Source organism: Moschus berezovskii, chromosome 27 (assembly GCF_049115385.1).
Source record: "Moschus berezovskii isolate FMDL1 chromosome 27, NW_MosBer_1.0, whole genome shotgun sequence".
Lineage (NCBI taxonomy): Eukaryota > Metazoa > Chordata > Mammalia > Artiodactyla > Moschidae > Moschus > Moschus berezovskii.
Genome location: NC_142486.1, coordinates 41,806,665 through 41,828,852, shown reverse-complemented (window position 1 = coordinate 41,828,852; position 22,188 = coordinate 41,806,665). Strand labels below are relative to the sequence as shown.

Genomic DNA, 22,188 nt, shown 5'->3' with positions numbered 1-22,188 from the left:
GAGAACCCGGGGCTCGGACACGCCATGCGCCCAGGTCACCCCGCGAGTGGCACCGCCCTTGTCGGCCCAGCGAAACTGGAGAGTCGGACCGTGAAGCCTTTGCGGGTTCCGAGGAAGCAGAAAAATTTGAAGGGACCCGAGAGGGAGCTGGCGCTTCTACCGGCCCTACGCTCCTCCGGGGCCAGAGCCGGATCCGCGGCCGCAGCCGGGCGCCTCCCCTCACGGAAACCGGAAGTGTCGCGCCAGGCCGCTGAAGGTCCCGCCCCTTTCTACGGACCGGGTATTCTGGGGGTTGTAGTCATCGTTCCCTCATCGGCAACTCCTCCAGCACGGCTCACCTCCCAGCAGCGGGTTCGGCCACCTCCCTCGGCGCCCGCGGGAGGGACTGCCGGGGACGTCGGAGGGCGCCACGTCGAGGCGGCTACAGGCCACCGCCCCGGCGTCAGCCTCCCGGCCTGCCTCGCGCGCCGTCCTGGACTCCGCCTCCCGGCCTGCCTCGCGCGCCGTCCTGGACTCCGCCTCCCGGCCTGCCCCGCGCACTGCACTGCCTTGTGGGAGCGGTAGTTCGGGAGCGCGATTCACAGCGCCGCGTGCGCCCCGGGCGCGCCGTAGCCACGGGGCCCCGGCCGGGCGCTACGCTACGGAGGCGGCGCAGGGCGCGGCGCGGGCCGGGCCGGGTCGGTGCGCCCTCCGGCTCCGCCACTCAGAGTGAGAGGCTGTCGGGGCCGCGCGCCGACGACAGAGGGCCCGCCCGCCCTCCGAGAACAAGTTGTGGGCCGGCCGGCGCGGGCGAGCGAGCCGGGCCTCGGGGACTGTGGAGGCGCCGCCGGTTTGCGGAGGTGAGTCCCGTCACCCGGGCCAGGCAGGGGCCGGGGGCGCGGCCTGGACACCCGGGAGGCCGTGGCCGACAGGCGGCGCCTCCTGGGCACTGGTCGTTCCTGGCCGGGCTGGGGACGCTGCTGGAGAGGGGAGCCACCTGGACCTTGGGCGCCGGGCAGCGGGAGACCAGCCCAGGGTCTGCAGACGCGGGAGGCGGCCTCAGCCCCTCCTGCCCTTGAGTGCCCTTACCTCCGGTCCGTGTCCCGGCCGCGGCGGCGTTAGGGGAAGTGTCCGGGCCGGCCCGGTGGTGTGGGGGAGCAGGAGCGTCCTGTCTGCCCACTGGCCACCAACTACGCTTCCGATTCCTGTTCTTTTCCTGTTGGCGCTGGAGCGAACCGAAAAGTTACCCATGGTGGCCCCCAGAGTGTCTGCCGGGCTGCCGCCCGCCGGGCTGCCCTGGGAGGGGGGCCCTTCTGATCCTGGCCAGGGCAGCCTTGTGTGATCAAATCGCCCTGATGGGGCTGGCTCTCGGGCCCCCTTAACACGCAGGAGTTTGTGACCAGACTGCAGACAACAGGACCTCAGTAAGGCCCAGCCTGGGAGTTTGGGGTCTTGTGGCTGCGAGCCCTGCCGAACTGTGGGGAAGCTGGGACTCAGCTGGGTGCTTCCTGGGGGGCCCCTTCCCTCTTCCTGTGTCTGGGGGCAGTGTAAGCCCCTGTGAGAGGACCCCGCCCGGAGAGTGAGGCTCCAGGGGAGATAGCGTAAGTTGATCCTTCCACTTATGAGTACCTTTGTCAACCGTGGGGAGAAGGGTGGGGAGCAGGGTAGTGTTTCCGTGGCCCAGGTGCCTGGAGGAGGGCCCCAGATGGGCGGGGAGCCTGGCTGGGAGCCCCTGCTCTGCAGCCCTGCTGGTGGGCGCGGCCTGGCCTTGGTGTCAGGCACCTCTCACTTCGTCTTGGGTTGTTCTGCTCCCTGGAGGAGCGCTTCTCTTTTCTTCTGCATCTGAAGCTCTCTAGAGCTGCTTCCTGGGAGCAACTAGGCTGGTGACCTCGTGCCCTCCTGAAAGCCAGGCTTAAACTCAGTGATTGCTAGGCTTTAGAGAGGGAGCTGGTCTTATCTTGTGTATCTGCTCTAAGGACCCCTGCCCCAGACCAGGTGCTCTGAGAGCAGGAAGTGGCTGGGTCCTCCAACCCTTCTGGACGGGGTCACTTTGCTGAAACTCTTTGGTTTCAGGTTCTGCATTCGACTCTCTGGACCCCTGTGTCAGACAGCGTCCTGCTGAGCCCCGCTTTACAGACAGGAGGCCCAGTCTGAGGGCAGTCAGGCTGTGGGGAGGGATGGGTGGGCTGCACATCCAGTCTTTCCAGTTCCTGCTTCCACCGCCCTGGATACTTGTCTTTTATTCGGGAAGAAGGACTCTGCACCCTAGAGGTTCTCTAAAACCATGGATGTCTTCGTGGGCCTGAGCGGGTCGCTGAAGAGCCTGCGGGGCTGGTTGTGTAAGAGTCCAAGCCCAGACTTGGCCCGGGTTTGCCCTGCCCCAGGGTCAGCCACCCTTTTGCTCGCACTAACTCCAGCCCTTCCACCTGGCACCCGCAGGAGCATCGCAAAGCAGGGACATGGTGGTGTCTCTCTTGCCTAACTTCTTGTGCCTCGTTCCCAGGCAGGACCACCCCCCCAGCACCTCCCCCCAACACCAAGAGTGCCCAGCAGGCCTGTGGCGTCCCTTTGGTGTCCCTGGCTTCCTGTGCCCAGCGCTGCCCCAGCCGCACCGAGGCAGGTGGTTAGCGAGCATCCTGCGTCAGCTGCAGGCTGCTCTGGTGACCCGGCTCTGAACTCGGAGGGGCCTCTGGGGGCGCGGGGCCAGAACGGCACCTGCAGCCTCCTGGGGATGAGGACTGGCCCGCCCATCTCATCCTAGATGAGGGGAAGGAGGGTGTGGGTGGAGTTTGGACTTGGACACCTGCTCAGGCACACCTGTCACTCTGGGTCACCCTGCAGACAACTGTTCTGGTGCTGCCAGGACAGTGCAGGGAGCTGGGGGCCATGGGGGAGCAGCGGGGACCTCCTGACGCCCCCAAGATGCACTGTTCCTCCAGTTGAGGACTTGTCAGGGTCTCCAGCCTCCCTGCCCATCCTGGCGGCACCATCTCCCTTCAGCAGCGGCTCCGCCCCTGCTGTCTGCTTCCCCCTCCCTGGTGGCCGGACCACGGGATGGGCCTGGACGGTGCTGCAAGATGTCAGAGGGAAAGCGGGCCGATAGCTGCTGTTGTTGTCCGTGTCCTGAGGAGGCACCCATGGCTTCACTCCCTCGGCGGTTGGGCCAAGCCTGGAGCGGAGGCAGCTCCTGCCGCTGATCCCTCCATGGCCGCCCTGCCAGGGCCCCCCCCAACCCGCTATTCCCAAACAGGCGGCTGCAGAGACGCTCCCCATGGCCCGTCTGCCTCCCCAGGGTGAGCCGGAGGCCCCAGTGCCTTTATGTCTCTGAAGCAACTCTGCCCCCACGAGGCCTGCGGTCACCAGCTGCCCAGGCCGCACTGCTCAGTGGCCAACAGAAATGGGGAAGTGCCAGAGGCGAGCGCCCGTCATCAAGTGGCTCTGAACTTGTGAACTGGAAAGCGAGGTCGTGGTGGCGTCCCTGGCTTCTTGGCAGAAGTTTCCTTTTTCTTGAGGCTCGACTGAGCGGGTACGATTAGACACAGAGATCACGCCGGGACTCTGCGTCCATCCTCCGGTCTCCCTGCCGGGGAGCCACCCCTCACCTGTGGGTGTCACTCTGGGGGGCTGTCTCCACCCCTCCCGCCTGGAAAGCAGGGGCCTGCTGGCCACGTGACCCGCACGGGGTGGTGGGCCCAGGATCTGGACCGTGCTGAACACTGCGGGGCCGAGTTGTGGTGACAGCGGCCTCCTGCAGCATGTGTGGGGAGGGTTGCAGCCGGACTGTTTCCTCCCAGGCTGGGTAGTGGAATGCTGGTTTCTGTTTGGTTCCTGCAGCTGGTTTTCAGGGGACATTGATGGTGACTCTCAGCAGAATCCCCACAGCCCCCTCCTCAAGGTCCTGGCCCAGCCGGTGGGGGTGTCTGGGCCTCACTCTGCACCTGGGAAGGACAGGAGCATGTGCCCCATGGGCAGGTGGTGCCAAGACCTGGGTCCCGGGGAGTCTTGCTGACTGCTTGCCGAGAGCCCTGACCCTCGCCCCCCAGGCACCTTTCCCTGGTGGCCCTGGCTGGCCTAGACGGTGGTGGCCTTGAACCAGGCAGCGAGGAGCAGCCGAGTCAGGCCCCAGAGTGCACAGTGTGAGGCCCTGCCGCGAGAGGGGCTGTGGCCTGGAGCCTGGGCTCGGCCTGGGAGGCAAGGCTCGGGATCAGGTCTTCCAGGCAGGTGGCCCTCCCCACTGGACTGGTCTGGACTTTGGCCCTGGAGCAGTAGCCCAGCCCGCAGGCTTATCGCCAGAACCCAGAGTCCATTGGCCAGGGGTGCCAACCTGTCTCTCTGCTGCAGGACTCCACCTGCCACCCCGAGACCAAAGCAGCACAGAGGCCAGGCCCTGTCCTTGCTCCCCTGGGCTCTGGCTGCAGGTGGGCCACCCCAGCCGTCCTCTGTGCTCTCAGTGGGCACGGGCCGAGCTCCTGGTCAGCCTGAGCCTGAACCCAGGCGTGGGTGCTCCTGTTCTGTGGGCACCTTTGTGGCTTAGCTTCAGCTCGAGGCCTCGTCCACTCAGGGTTTGGCTGTGGAAAGGGAGTGTTGGAAACTCTTGGGGTCTCTCCCCGGGAAGGCGCCTGCATCAGGTGGGGGCAGGAGGCTGGGGGCTGGCCTGGTTGCGGTGCATCTGCCTAGTCGCCATGGAGGGGCAGGTGTCCTAAAGGACCTGCTCGGCGTGGGCCTGACCGCTGTGAGCACCCCCTCGAAGCCCAGGGCGCAGGGCTCCGGCTGTGGGCGCTGCCCAAGCATGACTCTTTCCTGTGGGGGTGATCGCCCACCACAGGAGGGGAAGGGCCACGACTGGAGGCAGGCCTCCACAGGCCTCACCCTGACATCAGGCAGGCCCGGCGGCATGTCAGGCGTGTCAGGTGACATAACTCTGTTCCCCTGTCCTGTCTTTTCCGTGTGACTGTCGGGAGTGAGAAGTGACCCCTGCGGCTCGCAGGGTGCTCCCACCGGGCGGCCCTCCTGTCAATGGACGTGGGGAGCGTTGGCTCTGCAGCCACTGGGGATCCCCCCACCCCCACCCCCCGTTGGCTCTGGTCAAGCTGAGGGGAAGCCTGAGTGATGGGTGACTTTCAGGGGCACCGGGCCTTTGGCAGCCTGTCCGGCCCTGGTCTGGATCCCTTGGAGGAACAGGTCCGGTGGGCGTGTTGCTGCCCGGCTTGCTGGCCTGACTGCAGCCCTGAGGGCAGGGCCTAGGCCCTCCCCCCTGCAGAGCCACTGCACTGCTGGGCCCTGGGCACCTGCTGGGAGAGGGTCGTGGGTGATGGACCTGGGCTGAGGCAGAGCTGCTGGTCACCTGCTTGACCAGAAAGTGAAGACACCCACGGCGGCCCAGAGGCGGCCCAGGCGTCTTCCCTCGCCTGACTGGGACTCGACCTCGTCTGAAAGGAGACGCCCCCCACGCCCCCCAGCCTCCCACCGCAGGGCAGGCAGCCTCCTGGGCCCCTTCATACTCGCTGTCTCCAGTTCAGGGGAGGCTGTCCTCAGTAAGGGCCATGGTGGTCACTGTGGACAGTGCCCAGGGCTCGCCAGCTCTACCGGGCGTTCCCCTTCTAGCTTATTCTCTCTAGTTAAACATCTCCTTGATCGTTTCTTCCAGGGTGAGACCCATTCCGAAGGCCAGCAACTGTGGCATGGCCACCTCACCCTGGGGGCGCCGAGGGGGCCATGCTGGGGACGGGGACGGGGGCCCCGCGGTGGCCCTGCTGCAGGCGCCCCTGCCGCCCTGGGGGCCGCGCGCTGGGCCCTCCGGGCATCGTTGTCACGTGTCTCTTCTCTCTCTGTCTCTGTCGTTTCTGTTGTGCTCCTCGGACCAGCCCGGCTCACGAGGCCGCCCTCCTCCATGCTCCGCCTCGCCCGCCGCCGCCGGCGCCCTGTGACCAGGCCCGGCGCTCAGCGTGGCCGCCGCGGGGGCCATGGGGAGCTCCGCCTCCTCGCTGGCTGCCGAGACCGAGTCGGACCATGGCTTCCCCCGGGGCCCGCCCTGCCCAGGGCCCCCAGCAGCGGCCGGCTGGGGTAGGAGCGGCCCCGGGGGGCCTGTGTGGGGCGACAGCCTGGGCACCCGGCAGCACCCGCCCCCGTGGCCCCGGGCCCGAAGGTAAGCAGGTGGAGCGGGGGCCGCCCCCAGGGCCCGAAGACAGGGCTGCCTTCAGGTGCCCTTGCTCGGCCGGGGGCCTCCCGGACAAGCGGGCCCTGTCCGTTAGGGCCCTTTGGCGATTCTTTTCACCCCAGATGGTGGGGCCGGGACTGCTGCTGCCTCAGGCCGGGGGCTTGCTTGTCCGCTGGCACTGGAGCAGCTGCTGGAGTTGCTTGCTGGGTGGGGCCGGGGGCACAGCACACACCGAGAATGCTGCTTGCTTCCTGTGGAATCCGGGGCCCTGCCGTGGCCTGATGCGTGTCGCCCTGTGATGTGGCTGCCTGCAGGGGGCAGGGGGCTGTGGGTCCCGCTGACGAGCCTCCCTGCATGTGCCCACGTCCTCCAGCTGCAGCTGCAGCTGGATTCAGCCCTGGCTGCCCAGGTTCCCCCGGCGACCTCTACCTCTGGATGCCAAGGTGAGGGGTGGGCAGCCCAGCCACGCTGCCTACCGCTGAGGCCTGGTGGGTTGGGCTCCCACATGCCCCCACACATGGACGCCCCAGCTTTTCCACGTTCTGCAGCCTGGCTGGAGGGTGAGGGGCACAGCAGACACTCAGAGCCCACCGCCCTCAGGCCAGGGGCGGCACTTGGCCTCAGCACCCCGGCCCCGCCCCAGGGGCTGCAGATAACCACCCTCCGCCAGCGGCCCTCAGCGGGCGCTTCCCTCAAACACAGCTCACTTGGGCAGGACAGTACCTGGTGTCTGTGGGGCCCCAAGCATGTCCTGGGCTCACTGTCTAGGCGGCCGGCCCGTGCATGGAGCAGGACCTGGGTCCTGGTGGGCTTCTGGGGGTCGCCGAGTGACCCTAGCAAACATGGTCGTGGAGGCCTGCAGTGCAGAGGGACAGCTGCGGAGCAGAGGGCCTCGGTTCCCTGTGCTGAGTCAGTGCGGCTCTGTTTGGACGGCGCTCACCTGCTGTCAGGATCTCCACTCACACAGTGGGAATCACACGGCGTGTGGCCTCTGTGTCTGCTGCTCACTGAGCGTCGCATTCTCAGGCCGTCTGCGTGGTAGCGAGTGTCAGGTCTTCGCCACTTTATTGGCTGAGCAACGCTCCGCCGTGTGGAGTAGGCCTGCTGGTTACTTGATGGACACTCGCACTGGCGGCTCTGCCGCTGTGGATGTGCGTGGAGAGGATTTTGCACGGACATGTGTTGTCACTTCTCTTGCGTAGCTGCACAGAATGAGGTTGCTGGTGTTCACTGTAAGTTTACGTTTAACTGTCTGAGGAGCTTCCAGGCTTTTCTCCACGGTGATCGCCCCATTTCCCAGGCCCCCAGCCATGCAGGTAGGGCTCTGGTGTCTCCATGCCCGCCCCGCCCCCGTGCAGGGTGGTCACCGTGCTGCTCTGACCGGCATCTCCCCAGGGGCCGGTGCATCTCCTTGCGCCTTCCCCACGCACACGTGTCATTTCATTCCCGTGTATTTACGTCCTCAGGGTAAGTCACTGAGGAGGGGGGAATTGCTAGGCCTCATGGGTGGCAGAGAGGTCGCCTGTCCAGCCCACACCCTCTCATTCTCCGGCCCAGCGCCGCCAGCAGTTACCTGCTGCCTGGAATGAGTCAGGAGGAGGAGCTGTCAGTGGCCTTGAGGGATCCACAGGCACCCGACTGGACACGAGAGGAGCAGGCGGGGGCTACTGCGGCAGAGGCAGGGTGAGGGTGACCTCCGAGGGAGGTGCCCATGTGCCCCTTGGGACCAGCTGGGGGTCAGGGTCAGGTGGGTGTCCTGCCAGGCAGCGCGGCCTCAGGCCTGCTGGCCTGAGCAGCGGGACCCTTGAGTGGGGACCCCGCTTACTCCACTTAGCTTCCGGGGGCTGAAGGCCGTCTCCCAGCTGCTGCAGCCCCTGCGTCCCGGGAGCACCTGCCCCTGCCTCGCTCTGGCCTGGGGCCGAGGCCGCAGCCCAGAGAGCTGAAGCCGAGCAGGTGTGCGCTGTCCGTCCCACCTGCCAGCCTCTGCGTCCTGAGGGTGGCCACCCGGGCTCCGAGAGTGCCCAGTGCTTGGGAGCGTCTGTGTGGATGCTCCGGCACATCAGGGTGCTGGGAAGTGACCCTGGCTTTGGGGCTGGCGTGGTGAAGGACCAGGCTCCTCCAGACAACCCACCACCGCCCCCTGAGCCACTTTGTCCCTGCCCACCTTGCGACACCGAGACGCAGCATGGGCTGTGAGGGTCCCTGAGGGAGGCAACCCACACTGCCTCCCGCCCTCCCAGGACACCAGCCAAGGATCCTGCTGTGGCCTCATGTTCATCCAGGCACGGGCCTGGTCAGCTATTGGGCGTGAGGGGTGTAGGGTTGGGCTTCCTGCCCTTCTGTGTGTGCTCAGCACGCGTGGACCACCGGGAGCCAGGAGCCGAGGGCAGGCCCGAGTCTTCCCCAAGCCTCCCCCAGGCTGCGGGGCACACAGGGCGTGGGGCAGCCGTCTGAACCTGGGCCTGGGCTCCAGTGTGCGCGCTTTGTCTGTGTGGCTACGTGTGCCCATGCCTTGCCTGTGGGCCTTCCTCAGTGGGGAGCCGCAGGGGCATTTCTTAGGCTTTGGTGATGCAGAAGCCCAAGCTGACCCAGCCAGGGTCTGTTCATTACTTGGGCGCTGCGGCAGCCGCAGTCAGCCCTGAGGCTCGGCCACGCGCCCGGGGAGGTGGCGTCGGCCTGCGCTGGGCCCAGGGATTGCCGTGCTGCTTGGGGGAGAGTTTCTGTTTGTGTTCTGAAGAGGGGAGTTTTCTTTATCCCTGGAGCGCTTGGCATAAATGCAGCATGAGAAACACGAACCCCACGCTTCGCTTTAAAGAATAGTTGACATTTCTGCCAAGCAGATCAGCCACCGTCAGAGCAGGAGAGCGTGGACGCCCCCACGCGGGCTGGCCTCGAGAGATGGGTGAGAGGCCAACCCCTCTCCCACCCCCTGCTCAGCCCGTGGGAGCCGCCCGCTTCTCCTGCCTCTGAGTTTGCCCACCCTGACTCCTTCCCAAGGGTGAATCACGCCATGTGCTGCGGCCCAGTGCTGGTGTGTATCCGTGCTTCGCTCCTAGCTGCTGAACAGTGCTCCTTGTCTGATTTATCTGTTTACTCACTGATAGACACTTGGTTTGATTCCACCAGTTGGTTGTTGTGGGCAAATCTGCCGTGACCACGTGTGGATGTGTGCTGGTGGGATTGCTGGGTCCTGACTGTGGTCCTTCCGTAGCTCCTGGGGAGCCGTTGAACAGTCTCCCACTGCGCTCCCCCAGTGATGGAGGCCGGGTTTCTCCAGCTCCAGGTCCTGGCACCTGCCCTGCCGGGTGGGCTTGTGCACTTTGCATTTTCCTGACTGATCTGCTGAGCAGCTTTCCATGGGCTTCTCCATATCTCTGGGGAAAGTCGCCTCAAATCCTCTGCCCATTTTTAAAACCAGGTTTTTGTCGTGTGGTCGTAAGAACGTTTCATACGTTCTGGGTGCTAGACCCTGGTCAGACACACAGTTTGCAAACATTGTCTCCCATAGGATATCTTCTCACTTTCTTTATGGTGTCCTTTAACTCATGGAAGATGTTAGTTTTGATGTTCTTTTGTATCTTCCTTACTTTGCCTGAACGGTCATGAAAATTTACCCACGTTTTCTGTTTCTAAGAGTTTCATAGTTTTCGTTCCCACGCTTAGGTCATTGATCCATTTTGAGTTAAGTTTTGAATATAGCGTGAGATACAGGTCTAACTCCTTCTTTAGCATTTAGATCCTGTTCTCCTTGGGCGTTGGTTGAAAAGACCATCCACTCCCCGCTGATTGCTCTTGATGCCCTTGTCAGAAACCCCTGACCACAGCCTTCCCTTGCAGCCACACACACTCGCCCGGGCCCATGGCCACGGTCGGGGAGTGGGCCTGCACACGCTGCACCTTCCTGAACCCGGCCGGCCAGCGCCAGTGCTCTATCTGCGAGGCCCCGCGGCACAAGCCCGACCTGGACCGGATCCTGCGGCTCAGCGTGGAGGAACAGAAGTGGCCGTGCTCCCGCTGCACATTCCGCAACCTTCTGGGCAGGGGAGCCTGCGAGGTGTGCGGCTTTGCCCCCGAGCCCGGCCCGGGGGCCCCCCCGCTGCCTATCATCAACGGGGCGCCCCCAGATCCCCCAGGCAGCTGCCGGGACGAGGCGGGGCCCCTGCGGACGGCGGGGCCAGTGGCCGTGGAGCCGGCGGGTGGGCGGCCGGTGGAGGCAGAGGGGCAGGAGGGGGGCGCGGCCGTGCCTGGGAGTGGCTGGGCCTGCCAACGCTGCACACTGCACAACACTCCTGTGGCCAGCTCCTGCTCGGCCTGTGGGGGGCCCCGGAAACTCTCGCTGCCCAGGATCCCTCCCGAAGCACTTGTCGTCCCAGAAGTCGTGGCTCCTGCAGGCTTCCCTGGCATGCCGGCCCCGGCCCAGCCCGGGGAAGGCGCCGAGGCCAACCCTCCTTCTGCCGTGGACCAGGAGCCCCCCCGGGGGCCACCCTTCAGCCCGTTCTCACCCACCCTCCAGAACAACCCTGTGCCTCGCAGTCGCCGCGAGGTGCCCCCCCAGCTGCAGCCACCGGTGCCTGAGGCCGCCCAGCCCTCGCCCTCTGCCAGCTCCAAGGGGCCCCCCCAGGGCCTGGGGCGGCCCGCAGCCGGGGCCTCCCGCCTGGCAGAGCTGCTGTCGGGCAAGCGGCTGAGCTTCCTGGAGGAGGAGGCGGCTGAGGCGGGTCCCATGCTGCACCCCCCGGGGCCCAGCAGCCCTGCGCACTGTGAGGCTGGCAGCACCACGCCGGGCAGCGACGTCATCGACCTGGGCGGCGACAGCGTGCGGTTCACGCCGGCCAGCCCCTCCAGCCCAGACTTCACCACCTGGTCGTGCGCCAGGTGCACGCTCAGGAACCCCACGGCGACCCCCCGGTGCACGGTGTGCGGCTGCTCCAAGCTTCATGGCTTCCAGGAGCATGGCGACACCCCCGCCCACTGCCCCGACTGCAGTGCGGACAGGCCTGGGCCCTGCCCCACCCACAAGGCTGGCCGCCCCCTCCCCGCGGCACCATCTGAGCGCCCAGGCCAGTGGGCCTGCCCCGCCTGCACCCTGCTCAACACGCCTCGGGCCAAGCACTGTGCCACCTGCCACACCCCCCAGCTCCTGGCGGCCCAGCGCCGGGGTGTGGCGCCCCTGCGGCGCAGGGAGAGCGTGCTTGTGGAGAAGCGCCGGCAGACGGACGAGGGCGAGGCCAAGGCCCTATGGGAGGACATCGTGGCCTTCTGCCGGGAGGTGCGGGCCCGTGGTGGTCTCTTCTCCCCCCCGAGCCTCAGCTCCGGTGACCCCCACATGACCACTCACCTGAGATTCTCAGGCCATTCTTCCGTGTCCGCGAGGGTCCTGACCCCTACCCCCAGTGTGAGTGCCGGCAGCAGTGGCCTCACAGGAAGGTGGGGACAGGCAGGCCGGGTGCCGCCCCCGGTTGCAGAGCCCCAGCTGAGACAGGTGCCCCGCGTGCTCTCTGCCCTTGGACTGCAGGAGGCTAAGCCCAGGGCGTCACCCCCAGGGGCCTGGGGGCAGTCTGTCCCCCTGGGCTGCTGCCCTCTGTTGCTGCCGGCAGCCCGTCCAGAGCTGTATCCTGGCCACCCTTCCCCCATCAGGCCCCCTACCTCTCTTCTTGGGGCCTTCGGCACCCCACACCCACACCTGCAGCCTTCAGGCTGGACCCCACACCGTCCCCTGGGGCACACATACCTCCCACTGGCCCGTCGCTAGCCTGCCATGCCCTGGAAGAGGGTGGTGTGGGCCTCACGAGGCTCAGCCATGCCATCTGCAGACTGCGGGCTGCACGCCGCCCCCCCTTCCTCTCGGGCTCAGGCAGCTGGGTACTCTCTTGGGGTGGGGTGGGGTTCAGCCTGCCCTGAGCTGTGGCTGTGGTCTCTGCAGAACAGCGTGAACTTTGTGGACGACAGCTTCCCCCCTGGGCCTGCGTCTGTGGGCTTCCCTGCGGGCGACAGCGTCCAGCAGCGCGTGCGACAGTGGTTGCGGCCACACGAGATCAACTGCTCTGTGTTCAGGGACCACGGCACCTCGTGGTCCGTGTTCCACACGCTCCGGCCCTCGGACATCCTGCAGGGTCTCCTGGGGAACTGCTGGTGAGTGAGGATCTCCCACCCGAGGCAGGCGGGGGTGCCGAGCTCCCCTTGAACCCTGGTCTCTTGCAGGTTCTTGAGTGCGCTGGCAGTGCTGGCCGAGCGGCCGGACCTGGTTGAGCGGGTGATGGTCACGCGCAGCCTGTGTGCAGAGGGTGCGTACCAGGTGCGACTGTGCAAGGACGGCACGTGGACGACGGTGCTGGTGGACGACATGCTGCCCTGTGACGAGGCCGGCTTCCTGCTCTTCTCCCAGGTGGGCGGGGGTGCGGGCGGGTGGGCGGCAGGTGCGAGGAGGCAGCAGCCTCACGACTCCAGCCCCCCCACAGGCTCAGCGCAAGCAGCTGTGGGTGGCCCTCATCGAGAAGGCGCTGGCCAAGCTGCACGGCTCCTACTTTGCGCTCCAGGCCGGGCGCGCCATAGAGGGCCTGGCCACGCTCACCGGCGCCCCCTGTGAGAGCCTGGCCTTGCAGGTCAGCTCCACGAACCCCCGCGAGGAACCAGTGGACACTGACCTCATCTGGGCCAAAATGCTGAGTTCTAAAGAGGCTGGGTAAGAGAGACAGCCACTCTGGGGACCTGGAGCAGCAGGAGTAGTCAGGCCAGCGCCCTGATCTGCACCCACGTTTCACAAGATATTTCTGGCACGGGCTGACCATGGCTGGGCGGCCTAGCTGTCCATGCCATGCTGGCCACTCCACCTCCTTGGAAGGTGTGAGGGCAGGCAGGGTGCTGTCTGTTGGCTTGTACCTAGAAGGCCCTGTGCTGACCTGGGCCTGTAATGACCATCAGCACCCTTGGGGGTCCACGTGGAGTGAGTTCCATGGTGGCACCTGGCAGTAGCAGCCCCCAGGGTGGACAGGTTGGGGGAGTGGAGGTTACTGAGCCCCAGCATGCACTGGCCAGTGTCTGGGGAGGGTCCAGGACCCTTGCCCTCAGCTGTGGTGGGCAATGGCACGGCTCCACCCCTTGGGAAGCAGCATCTCTGAGCTGGCGGGACCCCCAGCCTTGCCAGACCTCCAAGGGCCCCAGGCCTGCCTGCCCCACTGAGCTTGGCCCACCACTTCCTGAGACCCGGTGTCCCACGTGGGTCCCCCAAAGGCAGGAAGACCCCCACCTGGGGCTGCACCTCCCCAAGGCAGAGGGAGCCCACCCCAATACCAAGGGGACCCAGTCAGTGGGCTGCTCTAATTGCACAGGTTCCTCATGGGCGCCTCATGTGGTGGGGGCAACATGAAGGTAGATGATGCTGCCTATGAGAGTCTAGGCCTGCGTCCCCGCCATGCCTACTCCATCTTGGATGTCCGGGATGTCCAGGGCTCCAGGTAAGGATGGGCATGGCCATGGGCGGGGCAGGGGCATGACCATGGGCTGGGCCCCCAACCGTGTGGTCTGTCCACAGGCTCTTGCGCCTGCGGAACCCATGGGGCCGCTTCTCCTGGAACGGCAGCTGGTCAGACGAGTGGCCACACTGGCCGGGGCACCTGCGGAGTGAGCTAATGCCGCATGGCAGCAGCGAGGGTGTCTTCTGGATGGAGTACAGTGACTTCGTCAGGTACCACCCACTGCTCACCCTGGCGCATACAGTGTCTTTCCCAGGAGCTCGGCCTGTCTACTGCCTGGCGGGGGTGCTTCTGCTGGGGCTTTGCCCATGGGTCAGCCTTAGGGCCTGGTGCCCCATGGAGGTGTCCACAGACAACAGCCAGGACTGGGATTTTTATTTGTTTAAATATTTATTTATTTGGCTGCTCTGGGTCTTAGTCGTGGCATGCGGGAATCTTTAGTTGTGGCACGTGGGGTCTAGTTTCCTGATCAGGGTTCGAACCTGGGCCCCCTGCATTGGAGCTTGAAGTCTTAGCCACTGGACCGCCAGGGAAGTCCCAGGACTGGGGTTTCTGAACACGGATTCGAAGAGCTGCCAGCGGGCAAGAGCCTGCTGCGGTCACCCTGCCCGGGGATGCATGCTGTGCGGGCAGCTGGGTGGAGGCCGCTCAGCCAGCTATCCTCTCGCTGCCCAGGTACTTTGACTCCGTGGATATCTGCAAGGTGCACTCGGACTGGCAGGAAGCGCGGGTGCAGGGCAGCTTCCCCAGCTCCGCCAGCGGGCCAGTGGGCGTGACGGCCCTCACGGTGCTGGAGCGCGCATCCCTGGAGTTTGCCCTCTTCCAGGAGGGCAGCAGGTGGGCCTGGCGGACTGGGGGCGGGATGGTGGGGTAGCGCAGGTCTAGGGGCGGGGCCTGGCCACTCGCAACCCTTCCGTTTGCCCAGGCGCGCAGACTCAGTGGACAGTCACCTCCTGGACCTGTGTGTCCTGGTGTTCCGGGCCTCCTTCGGCAGCGGCGGCCGCCTGAGCCTGGGCCGCCTGCTAGCCCACAGCAAGCGCGCCGTGAAGAAGTTCGTCAACTGTGACGTGATGCTGGAGCCTGGAGAGTACGCCGTGGTGTGCTGTGCCTTCAACCACTGGGGCCCTGTGCCCGGCCCCCCCGCCCTGCAGGGTAGGTGACTGTGGCCACTCGGTCCGAGGCCCCGCCCCACACATCTCAGGCTCCGCCCACACCATCCCAGTCGGCAGGGCAGGCCCACGCGGCCCCAGGCTCCGCCCAGTCCGTCCCTATCAGCACGGGCCCACCTGAACGCAGGAGAGGGGTGCCCACTCCCTCACTCTCCCTCGGTGCTCCTTGCAGCCTCCAGCCCCTCTGCAGGGGTCCCGCGCAACACCCTGGAAGCGCCTGGACACGTGCTGGCCGTGTACAGCTCGAGGCTCGTCATGGTGGAGCCCGTGGAGGCCCAGCCAACCACTCTGGCCGATGCCATCATCCTGCTCACGGAAAGCAGGGGCGAACGGCACGAGGTGGGTGGGCAGGCGTGGGCCCTGGGGAGGCGGCAGGAGGTGACTGCCCACGGCCCGCCCACCCACACCTGCACTGCCTGTGCCCAGGGCCGCGAGGGCATGACCTGCTACTACTTGACGCATGGCTGGGCGGGGCTCATCGTGGTCGTGGAGAATCGGCACCCCAAGTCTTACCTGCATGTGCAGTGCGACTGCTCTGACAGCTTCAACGTGGTGTCCACGCGCGGCAGCCTGCGCACCCAGGACAGCGTGCCACCCCTGCACAGGTGCGCCCCGCCCCACCCCGCCCCCGGCGGCCTGCTGGCCCCGCAGGCCCTCACCGGCCCCCTCCCCCAGGCAGGTCCTGGTAATCCTGTCACAGCTGGAAGGAAACGCTGGCTTCTCCATCACCCACCGCCTGGCGCACCGCAAGGCAGCGCAGGCCTTCCTCAGCGACTGGACGGCCTCCAAGGGCAGCCACAGCCCCCCACTCACGCCCGAGGTCGCTGGCCTGCACGGCCCCCGGCCGCTGTGACCTCCCTGCCCCCACCTGCCTGCCCCCACACGCACTTTATGAGGGAGACCCCAACACAGGACGCTTGAACCACAATCTCAGGACCCCCACCCAGGGAGCTCCAGCTGCAGGCACAGCTCCCCCAGCCCTCCTCCCCGCCCCTCCCTCCTGCCCAGGGCCTCCCAGCCACCCAGCAGATTACCTCGAACCCACTTCCAGCTCTAGGGGGCCGTGTGCCAGCCTCTCTGAGCAGGCCACCTTGAGGTCTGGCTCCAACCTCCAGGATCAGGGTGAGGCTGCCCCTTATCCATGGGCCTGGATCTCCTGCCTGGGTCAGGCAGCCATGTGCTCCAAATCCAAATCTGGGCAGGTCAGAGGCTAGGACCCCAGAATGAGAACAGGGACCACTCTCGTAGTAGCAGTCAGAAGTCAGGACTCCAGGGTGAGAGCAGGGACCATTTCCATTTTGTGATCAGAGGCCAGGACCCTGAGGTGAGCAGGGACCACCCCCTTTTTGGGTCAGGCCAGGGCCCCAGGGTGAAAGTTGGGACCACCTCTATTTTAGGGTGTCAAAGCTTGGGCTCAAAGATGAGAGCAGGGACCACCCCAGTTTGGGGAGGTCAGAGGTCAAGACCCCAGGGTGAGATTAGGGACACCCCCTTGTGGCCAGAGGTCGAGAGCCTTCCCTCAGTTTGCCCCCATATCCCACCACCCCCACCCCGCAAGCCCTTATGCGGCCAGCAGGGGTCCCTGGAGCCCCAGCAAGGTCCGTGGAGGCAGGTGCCTGGCAACTGTGGGCTGAACCAGGGTGGGGAGGGACACTATGCAATTCCTGGCGCGCCAGCCAGGATCGAAGCCATGCTCTGGGCTGGGGCTGGGGTGGTGGTCAGGTGGGCCTGGGCCCAGCCCCGTGCTTGGCACCACCTGACCTGCAGGAGAAGCAGAGTCCCAGAGTCCCCCAGGCCGTGTCCAGGCACATGCAAGGTGGGCCCCAGCTCCGCTCCCCTCCCCCCTGAGCCAGCGTTCTCCCTGTGCTGCTCAGCCCTGAGCTCTGTGTCTGCCTGGGGACAACTAAGGCCGCTTCCTGGGTGCCCGGCCTCGCTGCCCAGCAGCCCCCGGCAGTGAACGGCCCTGCCCGTGGTCCCTCGCCTTCTGTGGGGCTTGCCGGGTGGGGGTGCAGATTCACACCTGGAGAAGCACTAGACCCCCGGCCCCCTTTGTACTCCTCCTGTTACTCTGAGTGGGGGCTTTGCACCTGGAGAAGCACCAGAAGCACTAGACCCCTGGCCCCGCCCCCTTTGTACTTCTCCTTTCACTCTGAGCTGTGAGTATTTTTAACCCTGTACATACGGCAGCTCTTCTGACGCAGAGACTATTTTATCAATGTCAACGCCATCCCCGTAGGATGACCCCATGGGTGTTTCCAGACTCAGGCTCCGACGGACCAAATAAAGATGTTTTGTTTTGTAAATTCGTTCTCGTCCATCTCTCCCAGGGGCCCCTGGCCCCTGGGCTCCTCTCCAGGACAGAGCTGTGCCCACCTAGGGACAGCTTTTCCGGGACGCCTGGGCCGGTACCCAGGCCTGCCTCCCAGGGAGCCTGCCACCCACTGCCTGCACCCCAGGAAGGATGGGGCATTCAGGTGGGGCAGAGGCTCAGGCCCAACCCTGTGGTGGTTTGCAGACTGGCACCCACGAAGCCTCAGAAGGGCCGTGCCTGTGCCAGGTTTTTCCTAGAGAGAGCTGTGTTCAGGCGCCTATCTGGATCTGTCAGTCCCAGGCGGAACAGAGGGCAAGTGGGGCTGGGAGACTGCCACCCAGTGCCCACTCCCTGCCAGGCTGGGCAGTGTGCGGCCTGCATGTGGGGCCAGGTTCCCAGCGAGAAGGGGGCTGGGGTGCCGAGGCTGCGCTGGGTGTGAGAGGCCTGTCTCGGGCCAGCCTATCGAATGTGAAAGCAATTAAAGCCACCAGCAGTGTTTGCTCCGGGCGGGCCTCGGGCGGCGGGGAGCTGCCACAACGCATCTCCGCTCAGTGCCTGGAGACGCCCCCCCTCAACCCCCACTCCATCCGCGGCTGTGCGGCACTGCGGACCTGGTCCACGGGGGGCCGGGCTCCGTTACCCCAGGGTGTCCCGGGGAACCTGGGTCCACATCGCTGCAGCCCCGAGATGCCCAGGACGTGAGAGCTGACGGGCCCGGGGACTGCCAGCCTCCCTGTCAGCTGGTCTGGAGACCCCGGCATGTGCCCACTCCCCTTGGACACCTTCCCCGGCAGGGAGGGCTGAGGGAATTGGGGGTCGGGGCCCCGCGGGTAAGACCCTTCTTGGGGACACAGCTGCTCCCGGGAGGTGCTGTGGGTGCTGAGGTGGGGCCTGGCAGCACCTGGACCTAAGCCGATGTGGGCGGTGGGTGAGGCACAGCCTCCTGACGCACCTGCGGGGATGCCTATCCTGGGCCGCGTCCCCTGACATCCCCAGTCTTTGCTGGCCAGGGCCCCTCGCTCAGGCCACTTGGCTGCCCACCCGTTGGCCGTGGTGGCCTTCCCGAGGCGGGCGGCGGGGTGTTCTCACTTGTGAGGCAGCCCTGTCAGAAGCACTTAATGTACAAATTAGCTGCGGCCTCCCGCCTCCTCCGCGCTCTGGGCTCTGGGCTCTGCAGACTCCCGCCCGCCCCGGGCGCCCGCCCACAACAGCCGTGGCCAGCCGGCTCCTCTGTGGCCCCCGACCTTGACCTGGACGGGGGGTGACAGTGAGGGGCGGGCGTCCGGCGGGCCAGCAGGGGCTCCCGCTCTCAGCCCGGCACCCGCCTGTCCCGAGCGCCAGGGCCAGCGTGCAGAGCCGTGGGGGGATGGACCCCGAGCCACACAGACTGCAGCCCCCGCCACCCCGCCTGCTGGCCGGCCTGCCACTCAAGCAGGAAAAATCGCCTGTGACAGGCCCAGGAAGGCCGGGCCCCGGGGGCCACGCGGGACACGCACAACTCCTCTTCCAACATATGGTTGCTGTCGGCCCCGGGCACTGCTCAGCCAGCGCTCCAGAGCTCTGCGGCCCAAGCTGCGCCCCAACCCGCCTGGCCGACTGCTCCCTCGGATCCGCCTGCCCCTGCCCCACTGGCATACGTCCCCCGAGAGGGAGCTCACTCCTGCGGCAGCCCCTCCAGTGAGCGGCCAGGAGCCTCTGGTTCCAGGGCCTCCAGCGCACGTGGAGGACTGGTCACACCCCACCCCAGGGGGCCTCTGAGTGGGCTTTCAGGGAGAGACGGGGGTGGGGGGGTGGGAAGGGGTGGTGCTTCCAGAGGATGGCGCTTATTGGGGGAGGGCTGCAATGAGCAGGTTTGGGACCAGAGGCCTTCTGGGGTCCCAGTGCCGGGAGCCTCCCATCTGCACACCCTCTCCCTCAGTGTGGGCCCACTCTACCCCATATCCTGGGCCGGCTGGGTAGCCCCACAATGCCCTCCCTGGAGCATGCCTACCATGGGCATGCTCCCCACACCCCACGGGTCTGTGGCGAGGTCCCTGAACCTGCTTGCAGCCCCCACCAGCATCACCCAGTGCTGTCAGTGTGGCTTTGCTGCCCCCTCACAGACCTGCAGTGAACCTGCTGTGGCTCCCCAGTGCTCTCAGGGCCCTGGGCGTGACCGTGCGCCTGGGAACCACGCCATGAGTCCCTGAGGCCACCTCGAGTGTGCAGGAGGGAAGTGCCAAGGACGACTCGGGCTCTGCTCGTGGTGGGGCTCTTGGACGCTTGGGGGGCTGCCACATGTCATCAGCAAGAGGGTGACCATGAGCCATGGCTATCGTCCGCCTGGCGCTGACCCCTCCCAGGGCTCAGACCCTGCTCACGAGCTGTGCCCCTGTCCCTCTTCCCACGGGGCGAGCAGAGGCTGCCCGACCCCAGCACCAGTCCTGGTGAGGGCTGCACATGGATGCTGAGGGGAGGAGACAGGCCTGCCTCGGGCACCACACTGCTGTCCCCCTGCCTTCCCTGGACCCACTGTCCATCCTGCCCATGTGCCCCTGGCACACAAGTGCCGGCATCAGTGGAAGTGACAGGTGCGCAGCCTTGGGCAAGCGGGCAGAGCAGGTTAATGGCCACGACGCCTCCGGCTGGAGGCAGAGGGAGAGGCTGCGTGTCCCCCCGCCCTGCACCAGGACAAGCTGAGGGAAGGCTGCTCCCTAGGGCCCCCTGCCCTGTCTGCAGGTCCAGACTGATACCCAGGGAGCGTGGGCAGAGGTTTCCAGGCTCAGGCCACAAGGGGATCAAGCCCCTGAGATCGGGGGTCCCTGACGCTGCCTCTGGGGTAGGACCAACTCCCTGGGCCCGAGCATGCCCCAGCATGTTGGGCTGTTGGGGTGGGGCTTGTGGGTGGGTCATGACCTCCTGCCACACCCCACTGCAGGGTGGAAAGTGGGACAGGCTCCGGGCACACTATACCAGCTGCAGGGAGCAGAAATGCCCGCAGTGGCTCAAGCAGAGCACCTCTGAGCAGCCTCCCCTGCCGCAGCTGGGGGCGGCCTGCACACCCTGACTCGGCACTGGGGACAGGCCGTCAGGCTCTAGCTACAGCCGAGCTCTGGGACCCATGCTGTGCGCTCGGAGCCCACCTGCACCCCTGGCAAGACCCCTCCTGGAGCCAGGCCACTCCCCTCAGCCTGAACTCAGGGGGTGGGACCACTCCTCGTCCTGCCCAGTCTCCGGGGAGTGCCATCCACAGGGCTGAGCTGCCCTCCATGGTCTCCTCCCCCATCTCCAGTGCTTCATCAGGCTGTCCTGAGACGCCCCTCCCTTCCCCTGGAGGGTGGCAACAGCTTCCAGCCAGCCGGCCCCCTGTGTGGGCAGCAGGGTCTCCCTGAGACCAGGAGGAGGAGTCAGCAGTGGGGGGCCAGGAAGCTCAGCGCCATCCCTGGGACCCCCAGCCCCAGGTCTCAGGGTGACCTGTGCACCCTGCCCTGTCTGGGCAGTGCCCAAGATGGGCCGAGCCTGTGTCCGGAGTGGGGTCTGTGTGTAGGAGGAGCAGGCCTCCCGGCCCCCACGCTCTGCAGAGCTGCTGGCGTGACGACCGCTCAAGCTGTCTCCCGGCCTGGGGCTGCCTGCACGGTCAGCTGGTCAGCTGGGCCAGGCCAGGCGGGCAGAGGGACGGCTGGTGGGCCATGCCCCCCCCGCAGCCCTCCAACCCTCCCACCCTGCCCAGTGGGCTTGCCTGGGGGAAGTGGGGTCTCCCTAGTTGTATCAGGGAGGGTGACACTGGAAAGTCACCCTCACACCAGTGTCCTGGCACTGGACGCCCCCAGAACATGGCGCCCTGCTCCTTACAAACGCCAGTCAGGGCTGACCAGAGTGCCAGCAACAGCGCTGTGGCCATCACCCTCCTGCACAGCTGGGGAAACCACAGCCAAGCTCACAGGGCCCAGAGCACTCCATCCCAGAGACCCTACAGGACATACCTTTGCCCACCAAACTGCCCCTGCACCCGCACTGAGCTGGGCTGCCCTGCGAAGGTCGAGCGGACGCTCACAGGGGCCTCTGGGGCAGCACACGCCCCTCCGACGGCAGACCCCACCCCACTCCTGAGATGGACATCACGCACCTTCAGGTTCAGACACCATCCCCTGAACAAAGGCAAACATCCCCTGAGGAACACAACTGGCCTGCCCTGTGGTCTGTGTCCACTTCCAGAATGGTGCTGGCTGCTCAGGGGGACTTCTGCTAGGACCCAGCTGAGACGTGGGGCCCCTGACTATTGAGTTTGGATGTTTGGTATCAATATGGAGTCAAGCTCCGCAGGCGGTGGAGCGGCTCAGGCTGTGAGGATAGAGGGGGCGGTGTTTCCTGGTGGGCCCTTTCCCCGCCCCACCTGGTTCAGCGGCCCTCCTGGGAGGGACCAGCAATGAAGAGGAGGCCTGCCAGCGGCAGGCAGGGGCAGGGCCCTCCCCAGAGCACCTGCCAGGGGGCTGGGGGTGATGCTTCCAAAAAGCGGGAGTGAGCGCATGGGACCCTCTTTTCCGGAGTCAGTGACTGTCAGTGGGCAGGGCAGGGGCTTGGGGGTGCAGAGTCATTCAGCCTCCTGTTTGGAGAAGAGAGAAGGGCACTGCAGGCAAGACTTGGTCAGCAGAGGAGACTCGCCGCACCGGTGTGCTGGGCTCTGCCCTCCTCAGCCGGCTCTGTTCTCCAAGGTCCTCCTGTCCTGGGGCTCAGCCTCCAGGCCCTGGCTCAGGCGGAAGGGCTGTCAGGGGCCAGAGCCCTGCCCTGACGGATGAGGGCTGACGGCCCCACTCCCTGCGCCCTCCGCCTCTGACACCCCATCACACCGCTGCGGGGACCCCGGGAGACCTGGCTGCCTCTGCGCACCCCCGCGGCAGCCTGCAGGCGACAGGGGCGGGGACGTGCCAGGCGCCCCTCTTTCGGCCGCACACCTGCGTCTCCACTGCGCGCTCCTCCACGGGGCTGCCCGACCCTGCCCTGCTCGGGCGGCGCCACCGGTGTCACCGGCCAGGACTCCATCCACGAGTTGCTGGCGCGGCGCAGATTGCTGAGCCGGTCCCGGCGCGCGAGGCCGGTGAGTGCGCCGAGGGTGCGACTGCAGGC

The 22,188-nt window shown here is 66.3% G+C and overlaps 1 protein-coding gene across 4 annotated transcripts; it reads left to right on the top strand.

Annotated features, from left to right (window-relative positions):
• Window positions 1–563: 563 nt before the first annotated feature.
• CAPN15 (calpain 15) lies at window positions 564–17,077 on the top strand. Of its 4 annotated transcripts, XM_055409024.2 has the most exons (14): window positions 565–839; window positions 3,272–3,505; window positions 5,844–6,124; window positions 9,974–11,402; window positions 12,057–12,265; window positions 12,335–12,518; window positions 12,592–12,815; window positions 13,462–13,587; window positions 13,665–13,817; window positions 14,281–14,442; window positions 14,531–14,757; window positions 14,947–15,113; window positions 15,201–15,379; window positions 15,450–17,077. In XM_055409024.2, the coding sequence occupies exons 3-14, from the start codon at window positions 5,943–5,945 to the stop codon at window positions 15,625–15,627; spliced, it is 3,420 nt and encodes a 1,139-aa protein (XP_055264999.2). In that variant the 5' UTR covers window positions 565–839; window positions 3,272–3,505; window positions 5,844–5,942; the 3' UTR covers window positions 15,628–17,077. The 4 variants fall into 4 exon arrangements, with proteins under 4 accessions (XP_055265000.2, XP_055264999.2, XP_055264998.2 ...); XM_055409025.2 differs by lacking the exon at window positions 3,272–3,505 and having other exon boundaries at window positions 564–839; window positions 15,454–15,597; XM_055409023.2 differs by lacking the exon at window positions 3,272–3,505.
• Window positions 17,078–22,188: the final 5,111 nt, after the last annotated feature.

Excerpts from the sequence above, each read along its gene's own strand:
- CAPN15 (XM_055409023.2), top strand. The coding sequence starts at position 5,943 with ATGGGGAGCTCCGCCTCCTCGCTGGCTGCCGAGACCGAGTCGGACCAT. Across the intron at positions 12,519-12,591 it reads GCTTCCTGCTCTTCTCCCAG|GCTCAGCGCAAGCAGCTGTG; the intron begins GTGGGCGGGGGT and ends GCCCCCCCACAG. Across the intron at positions 15,380-15,449 it reads AGCGTGCCACCCCTGCACAG|GCAGGTCCTGGTAATCCTGT; the intron begins GTGCGCCCCGCC and ends CCCCTCCCCCAG.